Source organism: Bubalus kerabau, chromosome 10 (assembly GCF_029407905.1).
Source record: "Bubalus kerabau isolate K-KA32 ecotype Philippines breed swamp buffalo chromosome 10, PCC_UOA_SB_1v2, whole genome shotgun sequence".
Taxonomy (NCBI): domain Eukaryota; kingdom Metazoa; phylum Chordata; class Mammalia; order Artiodactyla; family Bovidae; genus Bubalus; species Bubalus kerabau.
This window is the reverse complement of record NC_073633.1, coordinates 63,081,769-63,102,877: the sequence shown is the minus strand read 5'-3', so window position 1 is coordinate 63,102,877 and position 21,109 is coordinate 63,081,769. Positions and strand designations below refer to the sequence as shown.

At 40.4% G+C, this 21,109-nt stretch overlaps 1 protein-coding gene across 1 annotated transcript in view; it reads right to left on the bottom strand.

The window, feature by feature from the left end:
- Positions 1 to 8,692: 8,692 nt before the first annotated feature.
- The window catches only part of MYO5C (myosin VC), a 117,713-nt gene continuing 105,296 nt past the window's right edge, over positions 8,693 to 21,109 (bottom strand). Inside the window, exons 39-41 of the mRNA XM_055537948.1 lie at positions 11,832 to 12,006; positions 11,256 to 11,336; positions 8,693 to 10,063 (exon numbers count right to left, since the gene is read on the bottom strand). Coding sequence (XP_055393923.1) covers positions 9,911 to 10,063; positions 11,256 to 11,336; positions 11,832 to 12,006 — 409 coding nt within the window. The 3' untranslated portion in view covers positions 8,693 to 9,910. The remainder of the gene's footprint in view (positions 10,064 to 11,255; positions 11,337 to 11,831; positions 12,007 to 21,109) is intronic.

Here is a 21,109-nt window from a genome sequence, read left to right as displayed (position 1 = left end):
GCTACAGGATTTGAAGCCTGTGCAAAGCCGTCTCTGGTGAAGATTGATTTGTATACTCTGAAAAGTGCCAGGTTTTTTGTTCAGTCCCTACCCTGGCTGAAGGCTTAGGTCCAAGGAACAGTTTTCCTTGAGCTTGATTTTGCTCATAACTGAGGCCCTATGTGCTTCAGTCTTCAACAGAGCTGTTCCTAGGGACAGCTGGCACAAAGCCTTTGGGAAGGTGCTCCCTGGCTGTTTATTTACCAGAGTCCCTTTTAGCTTGCTTGTTTGCCAAGCTGACTAGAAGACAGAAGGAAAAAGCATTAGCTCTAAAAAATAATAAGCTGAAACATTTATTGAGTACTTTCTCTGCTGAGTATTATTTTAAACACTTTATAAAATAAACTCATTCTTCTTCCTCTCCAAACCCTGAGATAGATGCCACTATTGTTGTTTTCTGATGGGAAAACAGATCTCCTGGCAGAGCTGAGATCCACTGGCACAAGGCCCCCGAGGAACATAACTGGGAGTTGAAGCCAGCCCATCAGACACCAAAGCTCACATCCTAAAGCCTCACACTGTACTGTCTCACTCAGCCTGGGTGTAATGCAAATGTTCATGTGTGTATCCTGATTCTATGGCAACCCACCAGTCACAGGACCCTCACATGAGACATTATTTAAAGACAGGTAATGATGTGAATGTTTTTTTAAAAAGTGGCACTTACAATTTCTGCACATAGTGAACAGTAGTTGAGCTGTTCAGATTTCTTGAAAACTGGTCTCAGAGCCCGTTGTTTGAAGCATCTGTCACAGGAGCCAAATACGTTAACTAAAAAGGTCTGATCCATATTTTACCCCAGTTGACGCTGGAAAAGAGGGAGAGAAAAAAAGGGAGGTGTGTATATGAGAAAAGTTTCACAAATTAAGAAACAACCTTTAACAAGCTCTTTAGTCTTATTTCTCTGATTTCTTGGGCATTTCATAGCAACTGAAAGTATTATGAAACAGTCCTAAATATTTTATCAGTTCAGTTCAGTCGCTCAGTCGTGTCTGACTCTTTGCGACCCCATGAATCACAGCACACCAGGCCTCCCTATCCATCACCAGCTCCCGGAGTTCACCCAAACTCATGTCCATCGAGTCAGTGATGCCATCCAGCCATCTCATCCTCTGTTGTCCCCTTCTCCTCCTGCCAATCCCTCCCAGCGTCAGAGTCTTTTTCAATGAGTCAACTCTTCACATGAGGTGGCCAAAGTACTGGAGTTTCAGCTTCAGCATTGAGGGCCTAGAGGAGCTATTCCACGTTCAAGGTCAGGAGGGGCGGCGGTGAGGAGATACCCCTCTTCCAAGGTATGGAGCAGCGGCTGCACTTTGCTGGAGCAGCTGTGAAGAGATACCCCACGTCCAAGGTAAGAGAAACCCAAGTATTACGGTAGGTGTTGCAAGAGGGCATCAGAGGACAGACACACTGAACCCATACTCACAGAAAACTAGTCAATCTAATCACACTAGGACCACAGCCTTGTCTAACTCAATGAAACTAAGCCATGCCCATGGGGCCACCCAAGATGGGCGGGTCATGGTGGAGAGATCTGACAGAATGTGGTCCACTGGAGAAGGGAATGGCAAACAACTCAGTATTCTTGCCTTGAGAACCCCTTGAACAGTATGAAAAATATTTTATAATGGCCTGCAAATTTTTACTTTCTACTGTTTGTTCATAAAAGAAACTTTGTATTAGACTTTAATAAACTTTGTATTAACATGGTAGTTAGCATAGATGTAAAATCAACCTCTTGAGCTGAAAGCAGAACAGAGAGCCATGGAGAGTTAAAGTGACTTGTTAGACAAAGCATGTGTCACCCTCCCATGCAGCTTCTATTTTCTTTCTTTCCTTTTTCCCTCCTTTCTTTCTTGTTTTCTTGGCCATACATGTGGCATGTGGGATCTTAATACCCCAACCAGGGATCAAACCCTCACCCCCTGCATTGGGACCACGTAGTCTTAACCACTGGACCACAGGGGAACTCTACAATACATGTTTTTGTTGACTTTTTTAAAAAAAGAAAGAAAAAGAGATAGAGAGAAAAGTGGGGGAGGTGTGTGTGTATATGTATGAGAAAAGCCAATGGAAACAGCTTTTTAAAACCTCATCTTGGGACTTCCTTGGCAGTCCAGTGGTTGAAGCTCTGCTCTTCCACTGCAGGGGACTTGGGTTCGATTCCTGGTCGGGGAACTAGGTACCTGCATACCATGAGGTGTGGCCAAAAAAAAAAAAAAAAAAAAATCAACTCATCTTCCTGTTATCATGGTAGTTACTAAGACCTGTACATGCAAATAAAGTCTATGCAGTTAATTTGTAACCTTCACTTTATTACAACATGATGGGTCAACACCAGCTCATTTATTTAATCAGCAAGAAAGTGTCAGACAATAGATTTTCTGAACAGACATGGACACAATTGATCTTTGCAGTACAGTATTTTAGTCCTGTGGGGCCTTACAATGTTGTTGTTGTTCTTTAGTCTGTAGGTCGTGTCAACTCTTTTGTGACCCCATGGACTGTAGCCCGCCAGGCTCCTCTGTAATGGGATTTCCCAGGCAAGAATACTGGAGTGGGTTGTCATTCATTTCTCCAGGGGATCTTCCCGACCCAGGGATCGAACCCACGTCTCCTGCATTGACAGGTGGATTCTTTACTACTGAGTCACCAGGGAAGCCCCTTGTAGTGGATTCTGTAATATAAAACTTAAAAAAATTCCTCCCCTCCAGATGAACTTTTGGAGTAAAGATTGAGTCAGAAAACCTGGAGCCTGACCCCAACCAAGTAAATGTGGTGTTGGTTCCCTGTAAGGAACACACCTCATTTAAGAAACATTTGCCAGTCACAGATCCAGGGGTCACTGCCTGTCCACCGAAGTCAACAGACAGGCCCAGGTCACCAAAGGGAGGGCAACCTTGAGAAAACAAGCATTTGTGCTAAAGGGTGGGGTTCTGGCTGACCCAATCCTGGCCCCACTACTTGGGCAAGTGACTTCACCTCTCTGCATCTTTGCTCATCTGTCAAATGGGGATCTTAGCATCTGCCATCATGGGGCTGTCAGGGGAATTATGAGAGATAGCACATGAAGTGTTTAGCTCAAGGCTGGAATACAGCGAGTGATCCATGGATGTTATGCTGCCCTCTGAGTGGCTACAACAGCAGAAGCTGTGGCAGCAGGGGAAAGGAGGGGAGTGGGGATGAGGCTGGAGGTGAGGAAAAAGCAGAGAGGAGTCTATGGTCACAGTTTAGACGAGATGAAATCCTGTACTAAGGCAAAGCTGTGGGATGGATTTGGACCATGCTTCCAAAGGAGAGGGAACTGGACTTGGTGATGTTTGGGGAAGAGGGGAGGGAGATGTCTAGGATGTCTCTTAGGTTTCTGTTGGAAGGCTGAGGGGTCGGGGCGCCACTGTTGGAGAATGAGGACCAGGGGGTGAAGGTGGGAGGGGACAGCCATCGTAGCCACACCAGTTTAATACATGTTCCAAAGCGTGGGCCATGTCAAGGTTCAAAGAAGAAATCCCCTGAGTATAAAGAGGTTTGGGGCACTAGCCTGAATGTTTGAACAGAGTCCAAATTGAGAAGGATGTATTTGTGGGGCAGGTGGCAGTGGGGACACCCCTGGGGGGGGGATGTCTATCACGCAGGGGTCACCATGGGGCTGGGGAGAGACCAGGGAACTCATGAGTTGAAGTGGACTCCCACAGCTAAGAGGTGGCTGCAGAGTTCTTGAGGTCTCTAAGAAACAAAGGAGTAGAAGATGGTCCCCTAAGGATGAGGGATCTGTAGGGAATCAGCTCCTGACCACCGCAGAGTGCTGGCCCTGACCTCTCACAGCCACCCAGGGAGGGAAGCAGGACATCTGTGTTACCACAAGGGAGATACTGAGGGATTAACAACGGCAAGGTCAGTGATGGAGCCTGAATCTGTATGCAGAGGAAGTCCACGACCCTTACCACAGAGCCAGCACCATCAAGCTGTTCTGCTTTGTCACAAAAAGAGAGTTAAAGAATGGGAAAGGGCCTGCCCACCAGGGACTGGCCTGGGGTGGGGGCCTGGTAATGCTGCCCCTGCCTCCCCCACCCCCCACCACTGCCCAAACCTGCCAAGGTGGCCAGTCACAAGGTCGTGCTCAGGACTCCGAGTAATAGCATTAGGAAGGTGAGCCATGGGTTTTCAGCAGGGAGTGACGTCATTCAAGTGGATTATTCCAGCATTTGCACTTCTGCAAGTAGGTCAGAGAGAGAGTGTACAGCAGGAAAATCAATTAGGTTAAGAGACTGTTATCAAGTACTGGAGAAGAGGAAATATGCTCTGGACAGAGTAGTAGCTGCAGGAGTGGAAGATGAGAGGAACCCCAGGAACTAAATGCAGAAGGAATAGAAGGACGACTAGGAATTATGGGAGATCGACTCCCACCAAGAGAGAAGTAGAAAAATTGCCACACAGAAAGACAAATATCATATGATATCACTTATATGTGGAATCTTTTTTTTTTTAAGGAACAAACAAACTTATTTATAAAACAGAAGCAGAGTCACGGATGTAGAAAACAAACGTATGGTTACTGAGGGATGGGGGGAAGGATACATCGGGAGATTGGGATTGACATATACATACTACTGTATATAAAATAGGTAATGAATAAGTACCTACTATATAGCACAGGGAACTCTGTACTCTGTAATGATCTATAGGGGAAAGAATCTAAAAAAAGAGTGGATATATGTATTTGTATAACTGATTCACTTTGGTGTACACTTGAAACACAAAATTATAAATTAGCTATACTCCAATAAAAATTTTAAAAAATGCCAATATTCCAAATCTGGATAAAGCCTTTTCCCATACTGAATTTTATGTTTTTTTCACATTATAAAAGATGTATATGTCCATTATATATAATTGGAAATAGAAGGACACGAAAAAGGAAAATCTGTCATCTACATGCCTTGTCCTAACAAGTAACTGACCTCTGTTAGCATTTTATGTTTTATTCTAGTATCTCCATAGGCATCTATGAGTATACATTAAAAAAATTGGAATTACATGCCATATGCAATTTTGATCTTTAGTTTTTTGCGTAATAGTGTTTTCATCTTCACATGTTGTTGCATATTTTTGGAAAACACCAATTTTTAAATGGAGACCACAAGTCTTGAGTCATATCAACCGTAAATTATATTGTATAGCTAGCATTTTAGATCCGGTTGGTTGAACATGAGCAAGCGACAAAGTAAATTTGGAAGATTATAGCATTTTAAAACTATAAACGTTACACATGCTCATTGTGGAAATTTTGGAAAAATCAGAAGGGTATACAGAAGAAAACAGTCACCCATAACCCCATTGCCCAGAGACTCCACTTCACATTTTAGCTATGCAGGAACAGACTTTCAGGACCAGGAGTCACACTGTTCATGTGCACTCTTTACATCCTGGTATTTTCCATTTAGTTTTTATAACATGGGCTAAATTTAATTTTAGTACAGTCTATTGTACTTATTAAAAATAATCATTTTTATGATGAGGAAACTTTTCACAGCTAAAGCAAAAGCTTCAGTGGGCACTTTGACAAGAAAAAAATAAAAATACCCCATTTTAACAAATTCTGACATGAGATTGCTCTGCAGTAGGAGTTACCTAACCCTAAGCCAAGCACAAAATTTCTTTGAAATGTTTCACTTAAATATACAGTTCCATAAAAAAAAAAATTACCAAATCGCCTATTACCCCATGTTTATTTTTTTAAAAAGTCAGTGCCAAGGATGGAAAGTCAACAGTGAAAGTTCCCATTACCTGCCCTACACTCAGTTCCCTGAGTTTGGAGGCTATTCTTCCAGAGTTTTCTGATGCCATAGTTAAAGCTTTGTTCGTTACATAAATGGAACTGGTAGCCACTTGCTTTTTTACCTAACTTATTCTGTTACTGCTTACAGAGCTATCTGTTTTTTGGTAATAGCTTTAGTATTATTTTATACTATGGAGTGATGGAGTATTACAATTTAATAAGCCAACATCCTACTGTAGGATATATAGGGTACCCCCAATTTTCACTTTTAAAATTGTGCTTCATTGACCCAATTGAAAATGGGCAAATTTACCCTCATACTTTGCCGGTGGGAATGTAAAATGTTGCTGCCTCTGTGGAAAACAGCTTGGCAGTTACTCAAGAAGTTACACATGGTTGCTACCAAATGACCAAGCAGATTTACTCCTGGGCATATTCCAAGACCATCAAATACATATGTGCACATAAAAATTTACACACGAATATCTGTGGCAGCATTTAAGCCAAAGAAGTGGAAACAACTAACATGTCCAGCAACTGAGGAATGAATAAAGAAAATGTGGTCTGTTCATCCAGTAGACTCTTATTTGGCAATTAAAAAAAGGATGAAGTTCTGATGTGCTACAACATGGATGAACATTGAAAATTTTACACTAAGTGAAGTAAGTCAGATGCAAAAGGCCACAGATTGTGATTCCATTTATACAATACATCCAGGATAGGCAAATGCACAGAGACAGAAAGATTAGAGGTTGGCAACAGGTGGGAGGTAGGGGGTTGGAGTGACTGCTTAACGAGTATGGGGTTTCTTTTTAGGGGTGATGGAAATTCTCTAGAATTAGATAATATAATTTGCTTGTGAATTTACTAAAAACCACTGAAATGTATGCTATAAAATAGTGAGTTTTATGTTGTGTGCAGTTGTATCTCAGTAGAGATTATTTTTAAGTGGGCAAAAACTTGGACACTTAACAAATGCAGGTATTCATACAGTCAATAAACAGATAAAGAGGTGCTCAACATCATTAGGCGTCAATGAAATGCAAGTTAAAAGACACTGTGAATCCACTACTTACCCACCAGAACACCTAAGAGTAAAGACTGATGGCGTGAAGTGTGGGTGAGAATGTAGAGAAGTGGACCCCTTCAGCTGGTGAGAGAATAAACTGGTACAACCACATTGGAAAACTAATTGATAGGATCCACTAAAGCTACGCAAACATATCATTTTACTCCTTGATATATACTCAACAGAAATGAATACTTACATCCTCAAAAAACAACAAAAAACCATGAATGTCATAATAGTTTTATTTATAATAGCCCCAAGCTGGAAAAACCCAAATATTCATCAATTTAGATAGATACATAAATTGTGATATGTTCATCTAATAAAAAAGAATAAACTGCTGATACACATGGCAATGAATGGGTGAGTCTCACAGGCATTAAAACTATGTAATGTTTAGTGTTAGAAGCCTCTTTCTATTCTATACGCTGCACTTCAAGATTTACATTGACATGTGAAGTGTTACGTGGGTCAGTTTTTAAAACTTATTAAATTGTAAAGATGCTTAATTTGTCCCTGATGTCAATACTAAATATATTCTTAAAACAAAGCACCTATCTATCTCAGAAGAAATACATGTGAAATGTGGAAAAATTAGAACATATAGATTAACTACCATAACTTCCTTTACCTATACTCTCACTGCCCAGAAAGACCCCTGTCAACAACTTGGTATGCACACATCTGAACACTTTTCTGAGCATTTAAGGAAGCCTGAGTACTCTAATGTTAACACATACATACCTTCCAGAGAGTCAACGCTTGGAACCGATCAGCAGAATGTGGAGAAGTTAGAGCTGCAGCTTCAAGGTGCTAAGGCAACTGCATCCGTCTAAGTAATCTCCTTATCTGGACTTGACAGCTCAGCGGCTCTCTCCCTTCCCACCTCCAGCTCTGTGTTCACAGCTGGGGCACTCACTGCAGGTTGCATCACTCACTCACCGCCTAGGCCTTCTGACCCTCCATACCGCCAGGTTCCCTCAGAAACCCCGTGGACCAGTTTTTAGAGCGCAGTTCTCTGCTCTCTGCAGGAAGCAGAGTTTGGCAGGTTTGACCCCTGTGAATTCACACCCTGCTTCACTGAGTGACCCCGACATTTACCTGTTATTGAAGGTTAGCAGCAGCTCCTGCCTTTTCACAGTTCTCACCCCATCAGTACCTCATGGTTTTGGCCAACCTTGCCACCTTCGGCTTTGTAGAATGGATCCAGACAGTGTGGTGAGTGCTTCCCTGCCCCTTTCTCCATGCGTATGCGTTTCAGGCTCTGCAGGTCCCCTTGTCTTCAAACAAGATCTACTCCTTCCCAAGACTGACCCCCTACAAACCCTGCCGCCTCCAGTAGGACTCTGCTCCTGAAGTTCCACTTGCTAGCACTGAGATGACCTTTTCTCCAGGAGCTCACAGGGTACCAGAGGGAACGGCCAATGTTACTGTCCTATAGCCCATGATGGGTGCTATAAAACAGACAGGAAGCTTGAGTTATGGGAGCCAAAAAGGAAGAGTGATGGGCTCTTTGTGGTGTAGGGGAGACCTGGAAGGGGCAGGAAGAAGGCAATCCATGTGAATCAAAATCCAGTCAACTCTCTGCCAGGTAGCCCCTAAAGCTGGCACAGTCTGGGAGCTACATGGAGATACAGCCGAAGAGGGCATATTAACTTCCTCGCTAAAAAATTTTATATATGTTTTATGAGGTGTTATGAATCTGTAACATTTCCAGCATCTTTAAGTATGACCCTTAAAGCAAAGCATAAACCTTGTGCACTTAGGAAAAATGTAATCTCCTGGCAAATAAAAGAATTTGACCCAGATCATGTGGTAATTTTATTGATTAAAATATTACAAAGTTCTACTTCTCATGTCTTCTTATACAATATATCTGGGTGAACTAAATTAAATCATTTATGATATGAAAAGACATTATTACATATTGGAAGGGTGACATTAATTCATCCTCATGGATTATTTCTACTCCTAAGGTATATGCCCATATTACAGAGTCAGCCATGGCCTGTGACTCAGGGGAGGTATGGAAGAACACTGAGTCCACAGGCCAGGAGTGTTTATCAAGTCATGTTTTCTGCTCTGAAAGGAAGAAATAAGGAAACCTAGAGGAACAAGGAATAGTCAGTTCCCAGAAAACTTGGGACATTGCTCAAAAGAAGGAACTGACATAATTTTTCAGTTATTTTTATGAGGAAATCTTAAAACATATTTGAATGCTGATAAGACAGAAAAAATCATTTAGGTTGCCTTTTCAAACTAGTTTTTTAAGTCATTGTATGAAAGATATTAAACAATGAAAAGTTATGGCAAATATGTTGGCAGAGAAAATTTAATGACGTGTTCTTTTGGAGGAGATGATAAATGATGTGGGAGTTAGACTTGAATGATATATTAGTTTTAAATGAATATTTACATAAAAATACTTCATGATTTATTTCAGGTTGAATATTCTCTTAAAAATCAGAAGGGCCTGAAATAAATATTTTTTAATGCAGAAGCATCTTCAGCTCTTTTTAGAGTTGGTGAAGCACCCCCACCCTCATCAAGCAAGCGTGCAGGTGAGAGAATTTCTGATGGGTCATGGTCAAATGGGATTATTTGAAAGACAATCCTGGAACCCATTTGTGGCTTCATAAATATCTGGGCTTCACATGAACCTTAGAAAACAGGATAAGCTGTGTCCCGAGAGTCTCACTTCCACTGGGTGGACACTTGTCATAAGATAGAGGCACCAGGCAGAAAATATGAGTATTGAAGGAATTCTAGTAAAATTTGGCTGAGATTCCAAAGGTAGATGTGGCCTTTCCAACCTCAAATGGTGTGTGTTAATTCTTACAAGATGACAGCGGCAGCAGCATCACCATGAGCAAGAGGAGATGTGGCCCATTTGGGAGAATTCTTATTTTCTTCATTAAATCACATTCCGAAGCATCTCCAGTTCCAATCAGGTGTAAGCCACCTCCCTCTTATTTGAGCTTCACTGAGCTTTTGAAAGAAAAGTGCACGTATGCCCTTTTCTCCTGCTATAACCTATTGAGAAAGCCAAGCTTAAAACTGCTGGGGATCTGGATCATTTCCAGGGCATGTGGAGAGGGAGTAAAAGGAAATGTGACTTGAAAGAGGTATTTGGTATCCAACATCAGGTGTGATGAATCCTCTCGGCTGCTGAGGAGAGCCTGAAATGAGAACCAGGGGGAAAATGAATAAGGAAACCAGTGCGCTCTGCTGTGTTGCTGTCTGGAAGTCAAGAGTAAGGAAAACACAACAGTGAAAAACTCCTTTCAAAATCTTGTGAGATAACACACAAAGGGGCTTTTCAACAGCACAGCACAGGTGAAATGGTCTGTTTCGGTCTTCCAGGCCAGCTCTCGTGAAGACCTACTTGCTCTTTTTCACTTCAGAAGTTAATTTCCCCCAGGATAGGCTGACTGTAAATCGATCTAGTTTCTATTCTTACCTATTTTCATGGCATAATTCTCAGCTCATGAGTGGAGCTCAGTATTAAATTTTTATTGCGTTCATAATTATTTTTAGTTCAGTGGTTTGCAAACTTTTTGGTCTCAGGACCCCTTTAAAATCTTAAATTACTGAGGACCCTAAACAGCTTTCGTGCATGTGGTTAGAGCTATGGATATTTATATTAGTAATAAAACAATAATTTAAACTACTTATAACAAGAAAAGCCCAAGACATGTTAACGTATTTTTTATTGAAAAATAACTCAAATTTGAAAGAAAATTAAAAAAAAACTACTGAGAAGTAGTATTATTTTTTATAATTTTGTAAATTTTTAATGACTGACTTAATGTGACAGGCGGAATCTTGTATCTGCTTCTGCATTCACCTGTAGTGATTTGCTATTCTGGTTGAAGTGTGTGAAGAAAAGTCTGCCTTACACAGGTATATATTTGGAAAAAGGAAGACTTTGCAGACTCTCTGAAATTATCTCAAAGATCCACTCCTCCCCACCTCACCAAAGACTCTTGAATGAAACTTTTGAGAACTGCTGCCCTAAGGCATTGGGAAAGAAATTTTAGGGATTAAAATAAGAAAAAAATGAGTACGTAGGTTCTCTGTTTCCATTCAGCCTCTGTTCCCTTGTCTATGCTCAAAGACTGATGAGAAACAAGACACGCTGAAGGAATGTAGACTGAGAGTCATGGTTTTGGTGTTTTCAGTCCCTTCCCACCAGGGCTAAAATGGCTTCTGAAAACAGGGGGAATTTGACAGGGAAGATTTCTGCCACTTTTCCTGTGGGCATTTCCTTTGTATATTTGGTACATGTACTTTAATTCTGAACTTCTATAATGGTAATTAAATATCACTGTCTCATACTAAAAATTAAAAGGCATATCTTAAGCATCTCACCTGCACTTTGCGAACGAAGGATGGAGTCACTCTTTTTTCAAAGTCATCTATAGGTGTGTATGAATTAAGAATCTTTATGATCTGCAAACAATGCATAAGATGGTATAAGACCATGAAAAGGATAACTTTGTCTATGAAATGATGGTTCCAATGGTCTGGGAACAGTTGGGAACCACAAGTGGTTCTTTAATACTGTAATTTGGCTCTAGGAACCATGTGTTATTTTTTCCCCAAGAAGAGAGAGAACAAGCTGAGAAGAGCATAGATGGGAGCAAGGACATCATATAATTAGACGACTGTGAGACAATTCCCCATTTCCAGCCTCCTTCTCCAGTCCTACATCCTCTCCCCACACACACACACATCTGTGGTTTTGTGGGCAGGGAATGTGCCATACGCGCTTTTAGGTTTTCAAGGTCTAGAGTTAGTATTTAATAAATGCTTGTTAGATAAGTGGGTAGGCCAAAGAGCACACAGAGATGCAGATGCACCCCATGCCAGCTAAGCCAGGAAAGGGGATGCCAGTCACATGATCTGCTGGTGAAGATCAGGGAGACACTGAACAAACCTGATTACCTGCACAGCAGACAGAGAGGTACAGCATTCGTAGATCTCCTTGGCATCACTGTCGGTGGTCTTCTTCACCTGAAGCAACCATGCTGCCTGTGAGAGAGGCTCCAAAGTTTCCTTGGCCAAGTTGTTTTGTAAATTCTTATCTTTAAGCCATTCTTCTAAGTAACTGATGTTGCACCTGGAGTAAAAGCCAGAGGAGCAGAGAACAGTGGGTGATCCATTTAGAACACTTTAGGGGAAGGTGTAGAGTCCCCAAACATGTCCCAACACGGTACCAGTGTTCACTGAGATCCTTAGGACCACGTCCAGCGGTTTCTTCATTCGTAACAAGAGGGGGTTAGGCCAGATGATCAGCTCTCATGATCCATGATTCTAAGGATCATTATGGTCTAGAGTGAGCAGCCATAATAGCAATAAACTTTGGAGAAAATCTGAGCAACGAACAGTGACTACAATAATTTATAAAATAATCTATTAATGTACCTTTAATAATAGATTTGAAAATATCTTAAAGGAAAAACTCAATATTTGAAGAGAGGACTTATACTGGTATAAAAACTGTTTAAACTCTTTACCTAAAGTGGCAGAAAAGTTTCAACTGGCAGAATGTTTTCTAAGTTCACTGGGGTTTCTATTCTAGTTTCTGTCACTTACTATCATAGGTTTATGAGTTAAGAGGCATGGGTTTTAATCTCACCAATCTGTTTTGTGAGCCTGGAAAGTTACTCTACCTCTCTTGGTAAATCAGGGTGTTGAGAACACTCACACATTGCTAGTGAGAATGTAAATAGTACAGCTTCTAAGGAAAACAAGCATTTCCTCAAAATGTTAAACACAGAACTACCGTCTGACCCAGCAACTCCGAATTGAAAGGTCCACACAAAAAAATCATACACAAGTGTTCATGGGAGCATTAATCATTACAGTCAAAAAATGAAAACAACCCTAATGTTCACCAATTGGTGGACAGATAAATAAATTGTGGTCTATCTATACAATAAGATGTTATTCAACAATAAAAAGGAGTGAGATATTGACACATGCTACTACATGGGTGAAATATGAAAACATTACACTAAGAGAATGAAGCTATTCACAAAAGACAATGTATTTTATGATTTCATTTATTAAAAAATGTCCAGAATAAGCAAATCTTTAGAGGAAGAAAATATATTTGATGTTGCCATTGGATCAAAGAAAAAGCAAGAGAATTCCAGAAAAACGTCTACTGCTGCTTCATTGACTACACTAAAGCCTTTGACTGTGTGGATCACAACAAACTGTAGAAAATTTTTAAAGACATGGGAATACCAGATCACCTTACCTGCCTCCTGAGAAATCTGTATAAAGGTCAAGAAGCAACAGAACCGGATATGGAACAATGGCCTGGTTCAGAATTGGAAAAGGAGTACATCAAGGTTGTATATCATCACCCTGCTTATTTAACTTATATGCAGAGTACATCATGTGAAATGCCAGGCTGGATGAAGCACAAGCTGGAATCAAGATTGCCAGGAGAAACATCAATAACCCTAGATATGCAGATACCACCACCCTTATGGCAGAAAGCGAAGAAGAACTAAAGAGTCTCTTGATGAAAGTGAAAGAGGAGAGTGAAAAAGCTGGCTTAAAACTCAACATTCAAAAATAAGATCAAGGCATCCGGTCCCATCACTTCATGGCAAATAGATGGGGAAACAATGGAAACAGTGACAGACTTTATTCTCTTGGCCTCCAAAATCACTGCAGATGGTGATGGCTGCCATGAAATTAAAAGGCACTTCCTTGGAAGAGAAGCTATGACCAACCTAGACACCATATTAAAAAGCAGAGACATTACTTTGTCAGCAAAGGTCTGTGTAGTCAAAGCTATGGTTTCTCCAATAGTCATGTACTGATGTGAAAGTTGGACCATAAAGAAAGCTGAGCACTGAAGAATTGATGCTTTTGAACTGTGGTGCTGGAGAAGACTCTTGAGAGTCCCTTGGACTGCAAGGAGATCCAACCAGTCCATCCTAAAGGAAATCACTCCTGAATATTCATGAGGGACTGATGCTGAAGCTGAAGCTCCCATATTAAGGCCACCTGATGCAAAGAACTGATTTATTGGAAAAGACACTGATGCTGGGAAAGACTGAAGGCAGGAGGAGAAGGGGACGACAGAGGATGAGATGGTTGGATGGCATCAGTGACTCAATGGACATGAATTTGAGTAAACTCTGGGAGTTGGTGATGGACAGGGAGGCCTGGTGTCCATGGGGTCACAAAGAGTCGGACATGACTGAGCAACTGAACTGAACTGAACTGAGGTGAGGAAGAGGGGACTCCTCAGTGGGATGTGGGTAGGGGATAAGAGTGGCTGATAACTGGGTTTAAGGTTTCTTTTTGGAGTGATGAAGCTTTTCTAAAATTACATTATGGTGATGGTTACATAATTCTGTAAATATACCAAACTTCATTGAACTCTACACTTTAAACAAGTGAACTGTATGGCATGGAGATTATATATCAATGAAGCTGTTTAAGAAATTGGGTAAACCAGGTGATCTCTAAGGTCAGCTCTAGCTCTGACCTTCCAGATTAGCAACTCCCCATGGGTTATATCACTGGGACAATAATGCTGAGTTAATGTATTGCATAAGGAGGTAATAAGTGTGCAATGACTTCTCTTGCTTTGGTAAGCACCCCCACCCCCACCCCAACACTGTCATTGTCAATTTTGTCCCACTAGTTTAAGTTCTTATTACAGTCGATTCCTAATGGGCCTCCCATCTCATCCCTTCTAGTTCATCCTATTCAATTCTGCCAGTTTTTCTAAATCCAAATTTTGAGCATCTTAATCCTCCTACTCAGAAATCTGTATTGGGAGTTCTAGTTCTTGGTAAGCTGGAATAAGCACTCCATTTTGTGTCTCCCTGGATGGAATGCCTGCAACAACTATTTGAGGACTTTGAAAAGTAAACAGTAGCAGGTGGTATGGGGGAAGAAGACCAGAATCTGAAGTATCTCCCAATTAATACTGAGTTTACCAGTATCTTCCCCTTGGCTAGTCACTGGTTTGAACTCAAAGCAGCCTGAAATTCAGCAGTGGGCACTGCTGTTAACTAAGAGCTCTAGGAGGAACCCTCCAGTTCTGGTTTGAGGTGCTGAAAAGGGGTGTCCTAATACTCTGAGAGAGGGTAGAAATTCTGTTTTTCTTATTTCTCCTTTTCTTTCTTTTTCTTCACTCTGTTATGTGCAAGCCCCAAACAGTCCTATGGTGGTGGCAACAGGCTCCAGCAGCAAACTAAATCAGAGAGGGGAACTTTCTTCACCTGGAGAAACTGCAGCTCAAGAGGATGGGGGTGAACACCTCTAGCTCTGTCCTCCCACCACCTGACCCCAGATGGGGACATTTGCTGGGAGTGTAGCACAGTGAGTTAAGTAAAGCCCAAGTTTTCTCTCTGGAGGACAAAAGAAAGGATCCTCAGAGATCTGGAAAGTACCAGGGGTATTATGGAGAGGAAAAAGCTTGGGAAAGTAACCCTTAAATTTGCTTATGAACTCCTGGGCACACCCCTGAGCCCATGCATGAATCTGCACACTTAAAACTTTGAGGACTAAACTATGGATTGAGCACCACCCAAGTTTCAGACTGGCCACTGTGTGTCACATAAGACAGAAGCAAATAGCATTACAAAGGCTTTGAAAACTGAGCTGACCAAGGAATCACAATTTTTCCCAGAACCTGAACCCCAGTGGGTTGATTATCTGATAAAAATATCAACATTCTCCACAGGATTTAAAGACTCAGTGTCTCATAATACTAAAGTGTGCAGAATACAATTCAAAATTACTAGGCATATGAAACAGGAAAATCTCATCAGACTGTACAATGCAATTAATAGATATCAACTCTGAGATGACACAGATGTTGGAATCATCTGACAAAGGAAGCTATCACAAAATGCTCCAAAAAGTAAAGACAAACTATCTTGAAATACATGCAAAGACAGAAAATCTCAGAAAAGACACAAGATGTTAAAAAATAATTGAAAAATTGTAGAGCTGAAAAATACAGTGACAGAAACAAAAGAACTCACTGAATGGGCTCAACAGCAGAATAGAGTCAGAGAACTTCAAGGGACCAAACAAAGACTCTGCAATCTGAAAGTCCAAAGGAAAAATCTAAAGAACAGAACTTTAGGGGTAAAAAAACAATGAAATCTCTAACATTTGTGTCACTGAAATTCCAGAAGGAAAGGAGAAAGTATGATGCAGACAAAACATTTGAAGAAATGGCTGAAAATGTTCCAAATTTGGTGAGATCCACAAACCTGCAGATTCAAGAAGTCCAGAGAATCTCAAAGAAGCTAAACTCAAAGAAATCCATTCTTAGTCACATTATAATCAAACTGTGGTAAACTAAACACAAAGAAAAAATCTGGAAATCAATAAGAGAAAAACTATGTATTATTTGTAGGGAAATAATAATTCAATGACTGTGCATTTCTCATCAGAAACCATGGAAACCAGAAAAAAGTGAAACATTTTAAAATTGATGAAAAAATGGACTGTCAGCCCAGACATTGGCAGCCTACAAAAATATACTTCAGGAAGTATAGGTGAAGTGTAGAAGGTGAGATAAAGATATTTTCAGATTAAAGAAAGCTAAGGAAATTTATTGCCAGTGAATCTGCTCTAAAGGATTACTGAAATAATTTTCTCAGGCAAAAGGAAAATGAGATCAAAATGAGATCTGGGGGGAACAAGTGAGACTTGAAACATTAGAAATGAAGAAATTACAGAAATGATAAATATCTGGATAAATATAAAAGACTATTCTTCTCCTTTTGAGCCCTTGAAAATATCCTAGGTGAACTGAAACTAAACATTATAACACTGTCTGGTAGAGTTTTTGATGTATGTAGAAGTACAGCATAAGACAGCTACAAAACAAACCGAAGAGAGGAAAGGGGCCTATGTGATGGTAAGGTTTTTACATTTCACTTAATGTGATAAATGGTTGGGGCTCCAAACTTTCAGTGAAGGGGGCATGGGTTCAATCCCTTGTTGGGGAACCAATACCATGGCATGCCATACAGTGTGACTAAAAAATCCAAATAAACAGCTTTTTAAAAGTCCAATTTAAAAATAAAAGATATTGATTCCAAATAGATTGAAAAAGGTTAAGTATGATACTATAATTTCTAGAGCAACCATTAAAAAAGATACAGTGAGATATAGAGAAAACACAATAGGGAAATTTAAAAAGGATGCCAAAAATGTTCAAAGAACCCCAAATAAGACAGAAACAGGAAATCAAAGAAATAAAAACCAGAAGGAACAAATATAAAATAACAAAATGGTAGAGTTATATCTAAATATATCATATATCAATAAATACATTAAATTAAAATGTTCTAAATATACCAATTAAGAAACAGAGATTGTCAGACTGGATTAAAAAAAAAAGGACCCAAATATATGCTGCCTACACTTCAAATATTACACAAATAAGTTTACAATAAAAGGATGGGAAAAGGTATACTATGAAAACACTGATCCAATTAAAAAGTAGACTTTCAGACAAGATATGACTGACTCATTTCGCTCAGTCGTGTCTGACTCTTTGCGACCCTATGGACTGTAGCCTACCAGGCTCCTCTTTCCATGGGATTTTCCAGGCAATAGTACTGGACTGGATTGCCATTTCCTTCTCCAGGGGATCTTCCCAACCCAGGGATCGAACCCAGGAATCCTGCATTGTAGACAGACGCTTTACCGTCTGAGCCACCAGGGAAGTCCATAAAGTAGATGTCAAAGCAGAGAAAATTAACAGGGTGGGATAAAGAGAGACCCCCACATAATGATAGGAGGGTCAGCTCACTAAGATGACATAACAATGTTTAATGTGTATGCACCTTATTCAGAGTGTAAGAAAAACACAGCTTCAGAATACGTAACGCAAAAACTGACAGATTGAAAGAATAGACACATTCATAATTACAGTTGAAGACTTCAATACACCTCTCAGTAGTCAATAGAATTAGTAGACAGAAAATCAGCAAGGATACAGAACTGAAAAATGAAAGTGAAAGTCAAAGTCTTAGTCACTCCTCTGTCCATGGAATTCTCCAGGCAAGAATACTGGAGTGGATTGCCATTCCCTTCTCCAGGGGATCTTCCTGACCCAGGGATCGAACCCAGGTCTCCTGCATGGCATGCAGATTATTTACTGTCTGAGTCACCAGGGAAGCCCTGAAAAATACCAGCGACAAATTGGGTCTGATTGACATTTATAGAATATTCTACCCAACAACAGAAGAATGTACATTCTTTTCAACTGCATTTGGAATATTCACAAAAGTAGACTGTATTCTGGGTCATAAAAGCAAGTATTAACAAATTTAAAAATAACTGAAATCATATAAATTTTCTCATCACTTCATGGCAAATAGATGGGGAAACAGTGGAAACAGTGACAGACTTTATTTTCTTGGGTTCCAAAATCACTGCAGATGGTGACTGCAGCCATGAAATTAAAAGGTGCTTGCTCTTTGGAAGAAAAGCTATGACCAACCTAGACAGCATATTAAAAAGCAGAGACATTACTTTGCTGACAAAGGTCCGTCTAAATCAAAGCTATGGCTTTTCCAGTAGTCATGTACGGATGTGAGAGTTGGACCATAAAGAAAGCTGAACACCAAAGAATTGATGCTTTTGAACTGTGGTGATGGAGAAGACTCTTGAGAGTCCCTTGGACTGCAAGGAGATCAAACCAGTCAATCTTGAAGGAAAACAACCTTGAATATTCAACTGATGCTGAAGCTGAAGCTCCAATACTTGGTCGCCTGATGCAAAGAGCCGACTCATTGGAAAAGACCCTGATGCTGGGAAAGATTGAAGGCAGGAGAAGAAGGGGACAGCAGAGGATGAGATGATTGGATGGCATCACTGACTCAATGGTCATGAGTTTGAGCAAGCTCTGGGAGATGGTGAAGGACAGGGAAGCCTGGTGTGCTGCAGTTCATGGGGTTGCAAAGAGCCATGACTTAATGACTGACCAACAACAACAAATATAAAGTTTGTTTTTTTCAATGTAAAAGTATTTATAAGTTTGTGTTTTAAAAATAAATCTGGGAAAGTCTAAGACAAAGTGGGATGGTTGGGAACTCTAGTATCATAATCTGCAGTGTATGTTAACCTGTGTGCATCTAGGGATCTTTTTAAAAATTGTGGTAGAAAATATATAACATAAAATTACCATGTTAACCATTGTAAGTGGTATATGCACCATGTTGTGAAACTAAGCTCCCAGAACATTTTGTAAAACCGAAACTGTACATCCACTGAACAACAACTCCCTTTCTCTCTCTCTCTCATCAGCTCCAGGCAACCACCATTCTACCTTTTGTTTCTAAGAGTCTGACTGACAAAGTATATTCTTTAAGCACAACAAAATTAAACTAAAATCAATAACAGAAAGGTAACAAGAAAGTCTCTAAACACTTGGAAATTAAACAACACACACTTCTATACCATCCAAGAGTCAAAGAGTAAGACTTGAGGGAAATTAAAAAATATTTTGAATTGAACAAAAATGAACTGAACAACATACATCAAAACTGTGTGTTGGGGGATAGTGTTAAAGTAGTGCTGGGAGAGAAATGTATAGCATCAAATGCTTATGTTAGAAAAGAAAGTCTCAGAGCTAATAATCCAGGCTTCTACTTTAGGAACCTAGAAGAAAAGAAAACTAAATGCAAAGTAGGCAGAAGGAATGAAAAAAGACAGTAACAAAAATCCATTAAATTTAAAAAATAAGACAAAATCAATGAAATCAAAATCTGGTTCTTTGAAAAGATCATAAAATTGATATACCTGTAGCAAGATTGACCAAGGAGAAGAGAAGACAAATTACCCACAGAGGAGTGGACGAGGGGCCATTGCTACAAATTCTGCAGAAATTAAAAGAATAATAAAGGAATATTCTGAACAGTGATACACACATTACCTCAACTGTGATGAAGCAGACTAATTCCTTGAAAACCAAAAACTACCAGACTCACCTAAGATGAAATCTATAACCCAAATAATCCCACAACTACTAAAAAAAAAAAAAAATCCATAGTTTAAAGCCTTCTGAAAAAGAAAAAACTCTGAGGTTGCTGCCATTCCCGAGGGACTAAAGCATGCATTTCTCATGCTGGCACTCCGCTCTGTCTCTGTAACTCATCTTTCTAGATCTACCCATCACTCTGGTTCTCCTTTCAAGGAGGGCTATTCATACCCTGCCCTAAGCATTCCTTCACTGAGGCCTGTGCTCAATTCTCTAGTTCTTGGGCTGAAATCCTTCTTATCCTCCAAGACCCAAGTCAATGCCTTTTGTATTCTCCCCAGATTCCCTCAGGACAACAAGCAATGTCTGTAACTTGGGCCACATCATTCTGGTTCCTAACAGAACTGTCTCCACAGGCCCTACCTAGGTTCTTATCAAAGAACCCTGGGCGGGCTTCCTTGAAGGCTCAGTGGTAAAGAATCCACCTGCCAATTCAGGAGACACGGGTTCAATCTCTGATCCGAGAAGATCCCACTTGCTGTGGAACATCTAAGCCCATGCAGCACAACTGTCGAGCCTGTGCTCTAGAGCCTGGAAGACACAACTACTGAAACCATGAGCCACAATTACTGAAGCCCCTGCACCTGGAGCCCATGCTCGGCAGCAAGAGAAGCTGCTGCAGTGTGAAGCCTGCACATTGCAACTAGAGTAGCCCCCACTTGCTGCAATTAGAGATTTGCACAGCAATGAAGATCCAGCAGAGCCAAAAAAAAAAAAAAAAATATATATATATATATATATATATATATATATGAAGCCTGGGCAAAATAACCACAATGGAACTTGCAATAAAAATGCTATTGTGGAGATGGTGAGATAAAGTTCCACATGAGATAATATCTTTTATAAATTTATGACTGCCGCTGCTGCTGCTAAGTCCCTTCAGTTGTGTCCAACTCTGTGAGACCCCACAGGCGGCAGCCCACTAGGAGCAAAAAAAAGAACTACGTACTAGGAAAATTTTTACATTTTCCCAGGAACTGGTCTGCTTCACCATGCCAGATGAAACCAGAGAGCTACTGATGTTTTGCTTTTTTCTCCTGGCAGTCAGAAAGCCCAGTGCCCGTTTTCAAGCTACTCTGTCCACTGTTTATTTTTCCCTTCTTGGAGTTTGATTTTCCACTTGTGTTCATGTTTTGCTATTGCAGTGCTTGTGTTGTCATGGCAAAATCACTGCCAA